At 38.8% G+C, this 17,044-nt stretch overlaps 1 protein-coding gene across 1 annotated transcript in view; it reads left to right on the forward strand.

Moving 5' to 3' along the window:
* LOC133609430 (sodium channel protein type 5 subunit alpha-like) overlaps positions 1-17,044 on the forward strand; it is a 256,288-nt gene that overhangs the window by 116,094 nt on the left and 123,150 nt on the right. The window contains exons 7-9 of the mRNA XM_061965007.1: positions 5,150-5,241; positions 9,133-9,375; positions 14,894-14,957. Of these exons, the coding sequence (XP_061820991.1) occupies positions 5,150-5,241; positions 9,133-9,375; positions 14,894-14,957 (399 nt within the window). The remainder of the gene's footprint in view (positions 1-5,149; positions 5,242-9,132; positions 9,376-14,893; positions 14,958-17,044) is intronic.

Raw genomic sequence — 17,044 nt, forward strand, 5'->3', positions numbered from 1 at the left:
AAGTTAAAGTTAAAGTGCCAATGATTGTCACACACACACTAGGTGTGGCGAAATTATTCTCTGCATTTGACCCATCACCCTTTATCACCCCCTGGGAGGTGAGGGGAGCAGTTAGCAGCAGCGGTGGCCGCGCCCGGGAATAATTTTTGGTGATTTAACCCCCAATTCCAACCCTTGATGCTGAGTGTCAAGCAGTTGGCTTCTCCTTCTACAATTTCAACCCATTGCACCATCAAAACATTCCACTTGTTTAGGACATCAAATGTACCGATTTTTTTTTTTTTTTTTTGTACAAATGCCTGTTTTTTCCGAAATTCCAGGAATTCCAAAATACCATTTCACATTTGCAAAGTGTTACTATAGTCAACATTTCTTGACCGATTAAAAAAATTCCAACTCCAACCCATTCATATCATCTAAAAAAATTGTGATATTATTTTTAATTTTTAAAATGTTCTGGTTTTCCCAAATTTCCAGGAAATTCTCTTTTTAAATGAAGGGACATTTTCAAAGTGCTACAACTCCCACATATTTTATCCAGTTCAAACCGTTCCACCATCCACACACTCCAGTCATCCTGCACATTCAAACTACTATTTTCGAAGTTCAAAACATTTCCAGGAATTCCCGGTTTTCCAAAGCCCTATTTCCACCCTTTTTTCTTTCGGCTTGTCCTTCAACAATTTCAACCCATTCCAACCATTCCACTATCAAAACATTCCACTTGGTTAGGACATCAGAGGTACCGATTTTCTTTTGTACAAATGCCTGGTTTTTCCGAAATTCCAGGAATTCCGAAATACCAATTCTCATTTACAAAGTGTTACTACGTCAACATTTCTTGACCAATTAAAAAAATGTCAACTCCAACCCATTCATATCATGTAGAAAAAGTGTGATATTATTTCTATTTTTAAAATGTTCTGGTTTTCCCAAATTTCCAGGAAATTGTCATTTTTCATGAAGGGACATTTTCAAAGTGCTACAACTCCCACATATCTCATCCACTTCAAACCGTTCCACCATCCACACACTCCACTCATCCTGCACGTTCAAGCCAACGTTCACAGTCCAGAAAATTCCCATATTACCAGGAATTTCTACCCATTGCAAATTAATAAGCAATATACAAACCTATTCATACCTCACATTTCTCATCCGATTCAAACCGTTCCAACCTCCACACACTCCACTCACCCTGAACATTCAAACTACAATTTTCCAAGTAAAAATTTTTTTTCCAGGAATTCCCGGTTTTCCAAAGCCCTATATCCACCTTTATTTATTTTGGCTTCTCCTTCTACAATTTCAACCCATTCCAACCATCAAAACATTCCACTTGGTCTCCAACCCATTCATATCATCTAGGAAAATTGTGAATTTTTTTCTATTTTTAAAATGTTCTGGTTTTCCCAAATTTCCAGGAAATTGTCATTTTAAATGAATGTACATTTTCACAGTGCTGCAACACCCACATATCTCATCCAGTTCAAACCGTTCCACCAACCACACACTGCACTCATCCTGCACGTTCAAGCCAACGTTCACAGTCCGGAAAATTCCCATATTACCAGGAATTTCTACCCATTGCAAATTAATAAGCAATATACAAACCTATTCATATCTCACATTTCTCATCCGATTCAAACCGTTCCAACCTCCACACACTACACTCACCCTGAACATTCAAACTACAATTTTCCAAGTAAACATTTTTTCCAGGAATTCCCGGTTTTCCAAAGCCCTATATCCACCTTTTTTTCTTTTGGCTTCTCCTTCTACAATTTCAACCCATTCCAACCATTCCAACCATTCCACCATCAAAACATTCCACTTGGTCTCCAACCCATTCATATCATCCAGGAAAATTGTGAAATTGTTTCTATTTTTAAAATGTTCTGGTTTTCCCAAATTTCCAGGAAATTGTCATTTTTCATGAAGGGACATTTTCAAAGTGCTACAACTCCCACATATCTCATCCACTTCAAACCGTTCCACCATCCACACACTCCACTCATCCTGCACGTTCAAGCCAACGTTCACAGTCTGGAAAATTCCCATATTACCAGGAATTTCTACCCATTGCAAATTAATAAGCAATATACAAACCTATTCATATCTCACATTTCTCATCCGATTCAAACCGTTCCAACCTCCACACACTCCACTCACCCTGAACATTCAAACTACAATTTTCCAAGTAAAATTTTTTTTCCAGGAATTCCCGGTTTTCCAAAGCCCTATATCCACCTTTTTTTCTTTCGGCTTCTCCTTCTACAATTTCAACCCATTCCAACCATTCCACCATCAAAACATTCCACTTGGTCTCCAACCCATTCATATCATCCAGGAAAATTGTGAAATTGTTTCTATTTTTAAAATGTTCTGGTTTTCCCAAATTTCCAGGAAATTGTCATTTTTCATGAAGGGACATTTTCAAAGTGCTACAACTCCCACATATCTCATCCACTTCAAACCGTTCCACCATCCACACACTCCACTCATCCTGCACGTTCAAGCCAACGTTCACAGTCCAGAAAATTCCCATATTACCAGGAATTTCTACCCATTGCAAATTAATAAGCAATATACAAACCTCTTCAGATCTCACATTTCTCATCCGATTCAAACCGTTCCAACCTCCACACACTCCACTCACCCTGAACATTCAAACTACAATTTTCCAAGTAAAAAATTTTTTCCAGGAATTCCCAGTTTTCCAAAGCCCTATATCCACCTTTTTTTCTTTCGGCTTCTCCTTCTACAATTTCAACCCATTGCAAACATTCCACCATCAAAACATTCCACTTGGTCTCCAACCCATTCATATCATCCAGGAAAATTGTGAAATTGTTTCTATTTTTAAAATGTTCTGGTTTTCCCAAATTTTCAGGAAATTGTCATTTTAAATGAATGTTCATTTTCAAAGTGCTACAACTCCCACATATCTCATCCAGTTCAAACCGTTCCACCAACCACACACTCCACTCATCCTGCACGTTCAAGCCAACGTTCACAGTCCGGAAAATTCCCATATTACCAGGAATTTCTACCCATTGCAAATTAATAAGCAATATACAAACCTATTCATATCTCACATTTCTCATCCGATTCAAACCGTTCCAACCTCCACACACTACACTCACCCTGAACATTCAAACTACAATTTTCCAAGTAAACATTTTTTCCAGGAATTCCCGGTTTTCCAAAGCCCTATATCCACCTTTTTTTCTTTTGGCTTCTCCTTCTACAATTTCAACCCATTCCAACCATTCCAACCATTCCACCATCAAAACATTCCACTTGGTCTCCAACCCATTCATATCATCCAGGAAAATTGTGAAATTGTTTCTATTTTTAAAATGTTCTGGTTTTCCCAAATTTCCAGGAAATTGTCATTTTTCATGAAGGGACATTTTCAAAGTGCTACAACTCCCACATATCTCATCCACTTCAAACCGTTCCACCATCCACACACTGCACGTTAGGGGTGTGGGAAAAAATCGATTCGAATTCGAATCGCGATTCTCACGTTGTGCGATTCAGAATCGATTCTCATTTTTTTAAAATCTATTTATTTTATTTTTTATTTTATTGTAATTTTTATTTTATTTTTTTTAATTAATCAATCCAACAAAACAATACACATCAATACCATAACAATGCAATCCAATTCCAAAACCAAACCCGACCCAGCAACACTCAGAACTGCAATAAACAGAGCAATTGAGAGGAGACACAAACACGACACAGAACAAACCAAAAGTAGTGAAACAAAAATGAATATTATCAACAACAGTATCAATATTAGTAACAATTTCAACATAGCAGTGATTAAAAATCCCTCATTGACATTATCATTAGACATTTATAAAAAATAACAATAGTATCACAGTGGCTTACACTTGCATCGCATCTCATAAGCTTGACAACACACTGTGTCCAATATTTTCACAAAGATAAAATAAGTCATATTTTTGGTTCATTTAATAGTTAAAACAAATTTACATTATTGCAATCAGTTGATAAAACATTGTCCTTTACAATTATAAAAGCTTTTTAAAAAAATCTACTACTCTGCTTGCATGTCAGCAGACTGGGGTAGATCCTGCTGAAATCCTATGTATTGAATGAATAGAGAATCCTTTTGAATTGGGAAAAAAATCGTTATTGAATCGAGAATCGTGTTGAATTGAAAAGAAAAATCGATTTTGAATCGAATCGTGACCCCAAGAATCGAGATTGAATCGAATCGTGGGACACCCAAAGATTCACGTTCAAGCCAACGTTCACAGTCTGGAAAATTCCCATATTACCAGGAATTTCTACCCATTGCAAATGAATAAGCAATATACAATTCTCTCCATATCCCACATTTCTCATCCGATTCACACCGTTCCAACCCCCACACACTCCACTCACCCTGGACCTTCAAGCATTTCAGTTTGCCTCGCACGTATTGGTGGCTCGTGCATCGGGCATTCACACTTTTTCCAGTTTGTATTATTTTATTGTATCAGGTTAACACACACTGTTAAAATGTTCTTGTTTAACAACATTGGTCCTTATTTTGTGTTTATTCAGTGTGGAAAAAAATGGAATGTTAAGCTTTGTCTTCTTCTGTTGTCGCTGTACACGCCACACTGCCCCCTGCAGGCTCTTAACAGAGTTTATCAAAGTAGGCAACCTGCAGGCGCTGAGAACCTTTAGAGTCCTGAGAGCCCTGAAAACCATCTCGGTCATCCCAGGTAAGGGGCGAGAAAGGGAGAGGAAACGCTCGCCATTGCTGTGTGGTCGTTAAAAAAACAAAACGTCCTCCCCGTGTCCATTCCGTCTGTGCTCAGTCCCCGCCCCCCTCCCTCCCCTTCTGCTTCCTGCCCCCCGTGCGTGGGCAATGGCGGGTGTGGTCAACGGGACACCAACAAAGGAAGCTGAAAACAGGAGGTCGACTGGAGGGTTTGATAGCTAAACACGCTAGCGAGCTGACTTCTGAGGTCAGAGGTCACGCAGGTGTGGTCCCCTCCAGGTGGCGTCCCTGTGAGCAGCTCCTGCTCCAAGCGTGTGTGTGTGTGTGTGTGTGTGTTACGTGCTTGTGTATGTGCGTGACGCCCTCTTTGTGTCTCTGTGCTTGTGTCTGGCCTTGTTGCAGATATGTGACTGAGTTTGTCGACATGGGTAGTGTCTCGGCCTTGCGGACGTTCAGGGTTCTGCGAGCGCTCAAAACCATCTCAGTCATCCCAGGTGAGCGCGGGGGAGGACCGCCCCCCACCTCCCCTACGTGTTAGCACACGGCGTGATGCACGTTGGTAGAATGCAGGACACAAGTGGACATCAGAGGTCCAGGATACAGCATCTTGTATAAATACCAACATCTAGTTTCATTATTTTAATGGTCATTTCGATATTTGATTTTGAAAGTTTTTTTTAAAAGAAGAAACTAATTTCAGGATAAATAAATGTGCAGGCTGATGCTGGCTGACCTCTGTATGTTGCCACTTAGCACGTTAGCGTCTAGCAATAACAGCATGACTTTATATTTGTGGTGGCGTGTTCAAAAGTAAGTAGTACCAACACGTATTCCTGCGCCTTAAAGGGGAACTGCACTTTTTGGGGGGAATTTTGCCTACCATTCACAATCCCTATGTAAGACATAAACACTTGTTTTTCTTTTTTTTTAATGCGTTTTAATTCGTAAAATAAAATGTACACTATTGCGCTCATAAAAAAACATTAAAAAAACGCCAACAAAACTCAATTTACATTTCGTGACCTGAATATTAACCAAGTATTAGCAATATTGTTATTATAAGTGCTAACGCAGGACTAACCAGCTTATGCTGCTATATTGACATATTGATTGATTGATTGAAACTTTTATTAGTAGATTGCACAGTACAGTACATATTCCGTACAATTGACCACTAAATGGTAACACCCCAATAAGTTTTTCAACTTGTTTAAGTCGGGGTCCACGTTAATCAATTCATGGTATATTGACATATTGAGCTGGTGAGCTGCTGCATCGCCTCCGAGTTCGTAAAAAGTTAATTCTCGATTATAAATCATGCCTCTCACCTGGATAGTAGAAGGTTGTGGACGTAAACCGAGAAGTTGGGCAACTTTGGCATCCAACTTTGACCCACAAATGGCGAGAAAGACGCAAAAAACACTTGTTTTTGGCCACTTTTAAAAAAAAATTTTACCTCCGGCTGGATTATTATTAATTATTCATCCAAACAGGAAGATATAAACATCCTATCAGTCGGCATCCGAGTGAGAGCAGACATTGTACGGTAAGTTATGTTTTATTATGTTGTTAGTATTTCTTGTTCAGCATAATTAAGTTAAAGTACCAATGATTGTCACACACACACTAGGTGTGGCAAAATTATTCTCTGCATTTGACCCATCACCTTTGATCACCCCCTTGGGAGGTGAGGGGAGCAGTGAGCAGCAGCGGTGGCCGCGCCCGGGAATAATTTTTGGTGATTTAAAGGGGAACATTATCACAATTTCAGAAGGGTTAAAACCATAAAAAATCAATTCCCAGTGGCTTATTATATTTTTCGAAGTTTTTTTAAAAATTTTACCCATCACGCAATATCCCTAAAAAAAGCTTCAAAGTGCCTGATTTTAACCATCGTTATAAACACCCGTCCATTTTCCTGTGACGTCACATAGTGAAGCCAACACAAACAAACATGGCGGAAAGAACAGCAAGCTATAGCGACATTAGCTCGGATTCAGACTCGGATTTCAGCGGCTTAAGCGATTCAACAGATTACGAATGTATTGAAACGGATGGTTGTAGTGTGGAGGCAGGTAGCGAAAACAAAATTGAAGAAGAAACTGAAGCTATTGAGCCATATCGGTTTGAACCGTATGCAAGCGAAACCGACGAAAACGACACGACAGCCAGCGACACGGGAGAAAGCGAGGACGAATTCGGCGATCGCCTTCTAACCAACGATTGGTATGTGTTTGTTTGGCATTAAAGGAAACCAACAACTATGAACTAGGTTTACAGCATATGAAATACATTTGGCAACAACATGCACTTTGAGAGTGCAGACAGCCCAATTTTCATCAATTAATATATTCTGTAGACATACCCTCATGTCAGCAGGCCAGGGAAGCTAGGGTCGATATTCTTCTCTTGATCATCTTCGGGACGTCCAGGGGGGTTTAGCTCGCTCGTCTGCGGGAACAAACTGCCGCCATTGCTTGCCGTGCTACCGAGGTCCTTTGTCCCTGAATTGCTCACACACTCCGGCAGATTCAATGGGGGTCTGGCGGCAGATTTCTTTGACTTTATCGTTGGAAATGCATCTGCTTTGAGTGTCGCAGGATATCCACACATTCTTGCCATCTCTGTCGTAGCATGGCTTTCGTCGGTAAAGTGTGCGGAACAAACGTCCAATTTCTTGCCACTTTCGCATCTTTGGGCCACTGGTGCAACTTGAATCCGTCCCTGTTCGTGTTGTTACACCCTCCGACAACACACCGACGAGGCATGATGTCTCCAAGGTACGGAAAACAGTCGAAAAAACGGAAAATAACAGAGCTGATTTGACTCGGTGTTTGAGAAAATGGCGGATTGCTTCCCGATGTGACGCCACGTTGTGACGTCATCGCTCCGAGAGCGAATATTAGAAAGGCGTTTAATTCGCCAAAATTCACCCATTTAGAGTTCGGAAATCGGTTAAAAAAATATATGGTCTTTTTTCTGCAACATCAAGGTATATATTGACGCTTACATAGGTCTGGTGATAATGTTCCCCTTTAACCCCCAATTCCAACCCTTGATGCTGAGTGCCAAGCAGAGAGGTAATGGGTCCCATTTTTATAGTCTTTGGTATGATTCGGCCGGGGTTTGAACTCACGACCTACCGATCTCAGGGCGGACACTCTATGCTACATGATGCTCAGTGTTTCACTGACGCTCAATCTGTTTACCACACAGCTTCTAAAACATGTAGATCATCCTCCTTATATTCAGTCTCAAAAATATAATGTTCTGGATCATCATTTGTCCCAAAGTAGTATGTTGGCTCTCATGGAGTCTGCCATGGTCAGTAGCGTCGTTGAAGGGAAAAGTGAACGTAATGATGCATCTGTGAAATTAATATGCTTAAAATTATCAAAATATGTAAATATTACTGTGGAAGACTCCTTCCCTCGGGTTCCTCGGACCACCAATCACCGACATCACCGATCCTTTTCAGGGTTTTTAGACAGTTTTATTTTCATCAATGTGCAAAGTCTTTTGGTGCTTTTCAGCAGTTGTCTGGTCTCACACTCTCTCGCCTGCTCCAACTCCAACCCCCCTCTCCTTCCCGACTGCTGCCTTTTAACAGAGCGACAGGTGATTAGATAAGCAGGCCCAAGTGGGCCATCTACGCACCTGTTGCTGATCTCGAAGCCGGTCCTGGCGCACCCCGCTTCGCTGCAGGTCCGCAGGCCACGCCCCCCTCCACAATTACATATTAGGAATGGGCCTTTTACTACATTACATGTGTATATATATATATATATATAAAATGATGATGGAGGCTATTAGAAGTTTTTTTTAGAATGCTTTATTGGCGGAATAGAGGGACTCCCTTTGGAGCTGACTTTTGCTAGCATTTATTTACGAGTTAGAATGCATAAAAAGAAAGAAAAACACGTGTTTTTGTCTCACATAAGGATTGTGAATGATAGACAAAACTCCCCAAAAAAGTGCAGGTCCGCCTTAAGGGTTTATCACAGCGCATGATTTAGAGTCAAATAGTAATTCTCTTTCGGACAGAAGTAGCAAAAGTGAGGTTTAATGTGCGAGTGTCTGACGTCACTCGTCTTCCTTGATGTTTTCCTCATCCCGTGTTGTCGCCACGTTTGTCTTCATTTCCCGTTGGCGGACAACTCAACACTGTTGCGCTTCAAAGTTGTCAACAGTTTGAGTTGGCCCACATGCTCGCTGGTCCTTCACCTGTTTGCCGTGCTTCAGTTTGATTTGACATTTTTTTTAATTTGTTTACTGCATTCAGCCGCATCTTTGTTGCACAGTCTTTCTAATATGACTTGGAATGTTTTTATAGAGATATTTAGCCCGGTTTTTAGAACCTGCTAACATTGTCGTCCATCTTGAAGGCCTCAAGACCATCGTGGGTGCTCTGATCCAGTCGGTGAAGAAGCTGGCCGACGTGATGATCCTCACCGTCTTCTGCCTGAGCGTCTTTGCCCTGATTGGCCTGCAGCTCTTCATGGGAAACCTTCGCCAGAAGTGTGTGCGCAGCACGGCGCACTGCGTCAACGAAAGCCTGCCGGCCAACGCGTCCTTCTTCTGCAACAATAAGACGTGGACTTCCATGCGCCACTTTCGCAACGACGAGGGTGAGGACAACTTTCATCTTGTTTGTTGCGCTATGCTAATGCCCCCTTCTATTTGTGTCGCCATCCGTCAACAAACAAAACAAACAAACGTCCCCCCGCAGGCCTCCGTATCGACCTCTAAAAGCTGCTGTGAAACCCGAGAGCCAGAAAGTGTTTGTCGGTACAGATCAATGGCGGATGTTCCCTATGCTGAACATCTACCGCCATGTCGCGTTAGCTTCGTGTGGTCTGTGGCGGCCATTTTGTGGGTTGTTCAGCATCTTTCAGGATAGGGGATAGGATAGGATAGGATAGGATAGGATAAGATAGATCATACTTGCCAACCCTCCCGGATTTTCCGGGAGACTCCCAAAATTCAGCGCCTCTCACGAAAACCTCCCGGTACAAATTTTCTCCCGAAAATCTCCCGAAATTCAGGCGGAGCTGGAGGCCACGCCCCCTCCAGGTTTATTGTTAGGCAGTTTCATTAACGTTCTCCCAGCACGGCAACAACACACAACAACAGCAGTCACGTTTTCGTCTACCGTAAAGCAGTTTGTCTGCCGTAAACAGCAATGTTGTGACACTCTTAAACAGGACAATACTGCCATCTACTGTACATGCATATGTGACATTAACATCTAAGGCTTTTAGAGAGTGCAGTGCACAACTGCGCACACAACAAGGAGACGAAGCAGAATGCATCATCAGAGAGGGTTTCAGCATAGTTAGAAAAATAGTGACAGAGAATAGAACAAGGATGGACAATTCAACCCTTAACTCAACAATGAGTAGATGAGTGTTATGTGCGTGTATATGTGTAAATAAATGAACACTGAAATTCAAGTATTTATTTTATATATATATATATATATATGTGTATATATATGTAAAATTAAATTAAAAAAAATTAAAAATATTTAAAAAAAAAAAATATATATATATATATGTATATATATATATATATATATATATATATATATATATATATATATATATGTATATGTATATATATATATATATATATATATATATATATATATATGTATATATATATATATATATATATATATATATATATATATATATATATATATATATATATATATATATATGAAATATTTGACTTGGGGAATTCTAGCTGTAAATATACTCCTCCCCTCTTAACCACGCCCCCAACCACGCCCCCCGCCCCATGCTGGCTTAAAAAAAGCTAGCATGGTTATAGCATGCTATCAGTTAGCATGTTTCAAGTACCAAGTTATATGACTGAGGTGTTCGGCTGCTGAATTAGCTGAAAAAGTTTGCATATTAATGTTAGCATGCTAACTGTTACAATGCATCAAGTACCCAGTTATATGGAAGTGTATGCATGTAAAATTAGTTTAAAAAGTTAGCATGCTAACGGTTAGCATGCGTCAAGTACTAACTTATAGGACACTGAGGCGTTCAGCTGCAAAATTGGCTAAAGAAGCTAGTATGGTAATTGCATGCTAACTGTTAGCATTTTTCAAGTACCAAGTTCTATGACTCTGAGGTGTTCGGCGGCAAAATTAGGTAAAAAAAAGTTAGTTATATGATAATAACATATGCTTGTAAATTGCTAAAAAAAAACAAAAAACAGCATGCTATCAGTTAGCATGTGTCAAATACAAAGTTATATGACTCTGAGGTGTCCGGCTGCTCAGTTAGCTGAAAAAGTTAGTATAGTAATGTTAGCATGCTAACTGTTAAAATGACTCACGTACCCAGTTATATGACTATGAAGTGTATGCATGTAAAATTAGTTTAGAAAGTTAGCATGCTAACGGTTAGCATGTGTCAAGTACAAAGTTATAAGACACTGAGGCGTTCAGCTGCAAAACTGGCTAAAAAAAGCTAGTATGGTAATTGCATGCTAACTGTTAGCATTTTTCAAGTACCAAGTTATATGACAGAAGTGTTTGGCGGCAAAATTAGCTAAAAAAAAAAGTTAGCATAGTAATTTTAGCATGCGCCAAATACCCAGTTATATGATAATAACATATGCTTGTAAATTGCTAAAAAAACAAAAAAACAGCATGCTATCAGTTAGCATGTGTCAAAAACAAAGTTATATGACTCTGAGGTGTCCGACTGCTAAGTTAGCTGAAAAAGTTAGTATAGCAATGTTAGCATGCTAACTGTTAGAATGGGTGAAGTACCCAGTTATATGACTATGAAGTGTATGCATGTAAAATTAGTTTAGAAAGTTAGCATGCTAACGGTTAGCATGTGTCAAGTACTAACTTATGCGACATTGATGCCAAGTTATATGACTGAAGTGTTCGGCGGCAAAATTAGCTAAAAAAAAATTTAGCATAGTAATTTTAGCATGCACCAAATACCCAGTTATATGATAATAACACATGCTTGTAAATTGCTAAAAAAAAAAACAGCATGCTATCAGTTAGCATGTGTCAAAAACAAAGTTATATGACTCTGAGGTGTCCGGCTGCTAAATTAGCTGAAAAAGTTAGTATAGCAATGTTAGCATGCTAACTGTTAGAATAGGTCAAGTACCCAGTTATATGACTGTGAAGTGTATGCATGTAAAATTAGTTTAGAAAGTTAGCATGCTATCGGTTAGCATGTGTCAAGTACTAACTTATGCGACATTGATGCCAAGTTATATGACTGAAGTGTTCGGCGGCAAAATTAGCTAAAAAAAAATTTAGCATAGTAATTTTAGCATGCGCCAAATACCCAGTTATATGATAATAACATATGCTTGTAAATTGCTAAAAAAAAACAGCATGCTATCAGTTAGCATGTGTCAAAAACAAAGTTATATGACTCTGAGGTGTCCGGCTGCTAAATTAGCTGAAAAAGTTAGTATAGCAATGTTAGCATGCTAACTGTTAGAATAGGTCAAGTACCCAGTTATATGACTATGAAGTGTATGCATGTAAAATTACTTTAAAAAGTTAGCATGCTAACAGTTAGCATGTGTCAAGTACAAAGTTATAAGCCACTGAGGCGTTCAGCTGCAAAATTGGCAAAAAAAAAAAGCTGGCATGGAAAATGCAGCTGAGATAGGCTCCAGCACCCCCCGTCACCCCGAAAGGGACAAGCGGTAGAAAATGGATGGGGTAATAGCATGCTAACAGTTAGCATAATTCAGGTAACAAGTTATATGACTCGGAGGTGTTTGGCTGCAAAAAAAACACAGTAAAAGTTCTCTTGTACGTATTATATTTGTGTCAAGGCCACACCTGTCCCGCCACAATAAAAGCTGTTGCATGATGTTTGTGCTGACAAGGCTGAACTCTCTTTGAACGCTGGAAGCGTCTTTTGCTTCTTTGATTCCTTTTGTGTGGGATGCTTAGCGGCTGATGAAGTGTGTGTGTGTGTGTGTGTGTGTGCGTGTGTGTGTCTGTGTCTGTGTGTGTGTGTGTGTGTGCGTTGAATAAAAGATGAGCATCCTGAAAGTTGTTCCCATAAGGCGAGTGGATGAAAATGTCAAGCTAGCTTTTAAGGTCAGTGTTTCTGTGGAAGGCGTCTTCGACCCCCGCTTGTCTGCTCCCGTGTCGTCTTACGCAACGCCGCCTCGCACGGGAACACTTTTTTCCGCGTCCTTCCTCATGTTGGCGGCCTATAGCCCCGAGCCCGCCCACTCACACGCCCTGGCCCGCCAATCAGTGGAGGCGACGGTTAGCATAGCAGCTAATGTCAGCCCGGAGACGACTTGTTCAAACACTTTGTTGTTTTGTTGCACACAACTTCTACAAGGCAGAAGTATCCAAGGATCTGCCCGTTATATGAGTTATATGACTCTGTTAAGTTAGCATAGTAATGTTAGCATGTGTCAAGTACAAAATAATAAGACGCTGTGGCGTTCAGCTGCAAAATCGGCTAAAAAAGCTGGCATGGTAATAGCATGCTAACAGTTAATGTAATTCAGGTAACCAGTTATATGACTCCGAGGTGTTTGGCTGCAAAATCAGCTAAAAAAAAAAAAGTTAGCATATGCTAACTGTTAGAATGTGTCAAGTACCCAGTTATAACAGTTAGAAAAAAATAAAACAAAAAAAAAGTTAGTATAGTAATGTTAGCATGTTAACTGTTAGAATGTGTCAAGTACCCAGTTATAACAGTTACAAAAAAGTTATTAAAAAAAGTTAGCATAGTAATTTTAGCATGCTAACTGTTAGAATGTGTCAAGTACCCAGTTATAACAGTTAGCATGCTAACATTACTATGCTAACTTTTTTTTAGCTAATTTTAGAATGTGTCAAGTACCCAGTTATAACAGTTAGAAAAAAGTTATAAAAAGTTAGCATAGTAAGGTTAGCATGCTAACTGTTAGAATGTGTCAAGTACCCAGTTATAACAGTTAGCATGCTAACATTACTTTGCCAACTTTTTTTTAGCTAATTTTAGAATGTGTCAAGTACCCAGTTATAACAGTTACAAAAAAGTTATAAAAAAAAGTTAGCATAGTAATGTTAGCATGCTAACTGTTAGAATGTGTCAAGTACCCAGTTATAACAGTTAGCATGCTAACATTACTATGCTACCTTTTTTTAGCTGATTTTAGAATGTGTCAAGTACCCAGTTATAACAGTTACAAATAAGTTGTAAAAAAAGTTAGCATAGTAATGTTAGCATGCTAACTGTTAGAATGTGTCAAGTACCCAGTTGTAACAGTTAGCATGCTAACATTACTATGCTAATTTTTTTTAGTTGATTTTAGAATGTGTCAAGTACCCAGTTATAACAGTTAGAAAAAAGTTAGAAAAAAAAGTTAGCATAGTAATTTTAGCATGCTAACTGTTAGAATGTGTCAAGTACCCAGTTATAACAGTTTTAAAAAAAGTAAAAAAAAAAAAAAAAGTTAGCATAGTAAGGTTAGCATGCTAACTGTTAGAATGTGTCAAGTAACCAGTTATAACAGTTAGCATGCTAACATTACTATGCCAACTTTTTTTTAGCTAATTTTAGAATGTGTCAAGCACCCAGTTATAACAGTTATAAAAAAGTTAGCATAGTAATTTTAGCATGCTAACTGTTAGAATGTGTCAAGTACCCAGTTATAACAGTTAGAAAAAAGTAAAAAAAAAAAAAAAAAGGTTAGCATAGTAATGTTAGCATGCTAACTGTTAGAATGTGTCAAGTACCCAGTTATAACAGTTAGAAAAAAGTAAAAAAAAAAAAAAGGTTAGCATAGTAATGTTAGCATGCTAACTGTTAGAATGTGTCAACTACCCAGTTATAACAGTTAGCATGCTAATATTACTATGCTACCTTTTTTTTAGCTGATTTTAGAATGTGTCAAATACCCAGTTATAACAGTTACAAAAAAGTTATAAAAAAAAGTTAGCATAGTAATGTTAGCATGCTAACTGTTAGAATGTGTCAAGTACCCAGTTATAACAGTTAGCATGCTAACATGACTATGCTACTTTTTTTTAACTGATTTTGCAGCCAAACAGCTTGGAGTCATATAACTTGTTACCTGAATTATGCTAGCTGTTAGCCCTGAGACAACCAGTTCAAACACTTTGTTGTTTTGTTGCAGACAACTTCTACAAGGTCGAAGGAGCCAAGGACGCCTTGATCTGCGGGCACAGCAGCGATGCAGGGTGAGTCGGGTGCGAGGTGGTGGGAGGGGCTAAATGTCGAGCGCCGGTCACTGGCTTCCTATGTTAAGTTTTTGTGCAAAATGAGTGTGGCGCCGCAGGGGTCATGTGACACGCGTCAGGAAGGACGAGTATCCGTGCTGACTGTTGACGCCGAGAGCGGCGAGCTGACACTGTGACTGACACCGCTATCACAACATCATGGGTGTGTGTGTGTGTAAGTGTGTTTGTTTGTATGTATGCGCGTGTGTGTTCTTGTATTTCTACACTTCTTGAGACATCGACAAGGAAAAGTATCTTCCATATGAGGAGGTGTGAACAAGTTCAGACATAAATCATGGTCCCAATACGGAAAACCATTGCATCTAATAGAGAATGTCTCATGTGCACCCCTGGTGGTGAAATCTATCAAAATGAGGGTGGTCCCAAAAGGGAGGGATTTTTCAAATTGACTGTGTGTCAGTTTTAAAAGTGCTCCCCCTCTGGTCAACATATGAAATAACAAGTGTGTGTAAGAAATTGAAATGCGCCACCTTTGGCCAAATTTAATTTTTTTTAAAGAGGTATATAGAGACATACTGTAATAACTTGAAGTTAATAATGCAGATTAAAAACCAATTACAAACAAAAAATTCAGCAAAAAATAAATGAACTAAAAGCAGTCTTTTTCTCACAATGTGTCGACTTCTTTCTTATAAAATTGGGAACCATTTCTCATATTCTTTCTGTTTCTGTAATATTGCGATATTTGCTCGTAAAATTATTACTTTTTTATGTAAAATTATTTTTTGTAATGCAAAATGGTGACATTTGTCAGATAAAATTCTGACTTTTATCACAGTATTGCCAATTTTTTTGTTGTTGTAAAATAGTGACATAAATAGTGAGTAAAATTCTGACTTTTGTCATCATTTTGCCAAGTAAAAATTGTGATTGTTATAATATTGCCAAAATTTTAAAGTTTTCTTATAAAATTGTGACTTTTGTTGAGTAAAATTACAACTCTTTTTACAAAAATTGCCCAAATTTTAAGCCTTTCTTATAAAGTTTCGACTGTTATTGAGTAAAATTCCAACTTTTATCATAATATTGCACAAATGTTCAGTTTTTCTTGTAAAATGATGACTTTTATTATAATACTGCCAAAGTTTTTCTTGTGAAATTCCAACTAATTTTTCACAACAAGCTTTTTTATATTTGCATAGTATGTATGTATTATTAATGTTGTAAATACAAATCTTTATATATCTAGAAAGGGTGGTCTAAATATGCAGGCATTTTTCGGAGGTCTCAAGAAGGTGACAAATACAAGAATGTGTGTGTGTGTGTGTGTATGTGTGTGTATTTTCTGGCAATGCTTACTTAATGGGGACATCGCTTTGTTTACACAGTCACCTTTAGGGGACCTCTGACGGTATGGGGACAAAAAAACAGGTCTCCTAAAAGGAAACCTTTTTAAATGATAGTCAGATCCATTCGGAAGATGCCTAAGTGATTTTTAAGCTTTGGTCCATAAAACATGTTTACAGGGAAATTTGGGTGTTTCAAATATTGGTAAAAGAGAAAATTGTCACGACTTGGACTATGGCTTGGTTTGTTCTCCCGAGGTGCAAGTGATCTGGACCAGACATGGCGTGAAGGTGAATACATTATTTATTTTAACACTATATATCAAAAAGGAACAAACGAAAAGCGCGCACAATGGCGGAGGTACAAAACTAGGCTATTGAAAACAAAACTTGCACATAGGCAGAAACTGTGAATAATTAAACAAAAACACTAACTGTGGCATTAATAAACAAAAAAAACCTTACTTGGCATGGACTATGAAGTGCGTAGAGGTAAGAGTGTGACAGGGGTATGAATCCGGATGTCGCCAGAACGACAAACTGAAAACAATGAACTTAAATACTATAGACATGATTAGTGAAAGCAGGTGCGTGACTCAAAACGTGAAACAGGTGCGTGACGTGACAGGTGAAAACTAATGGCTGCTATGGTGACAAAACAAAACAAAAGTGCACAAAAAGTCCAAAAACAAAACCGAACATGACTAAAACAAAATCACACAGACATGACAAAAATTAATT

This window comes from Nerophis lumbriciformis, linkage group LG07, assembly GCF_033978685.3.
Source record: "Nerophis lumbriciformis linkage group LG07, RoL_Nlum_v2.1, whole genome shotgun sequence".
NCBI classification, from domain to species: domain Eukaryota; kingdom Metazoa; phylum Chordata; class Actinopteri; order Syngnathiformes; family Syngnathidae; genus Nerophis; species Nerophis lumbriciformis.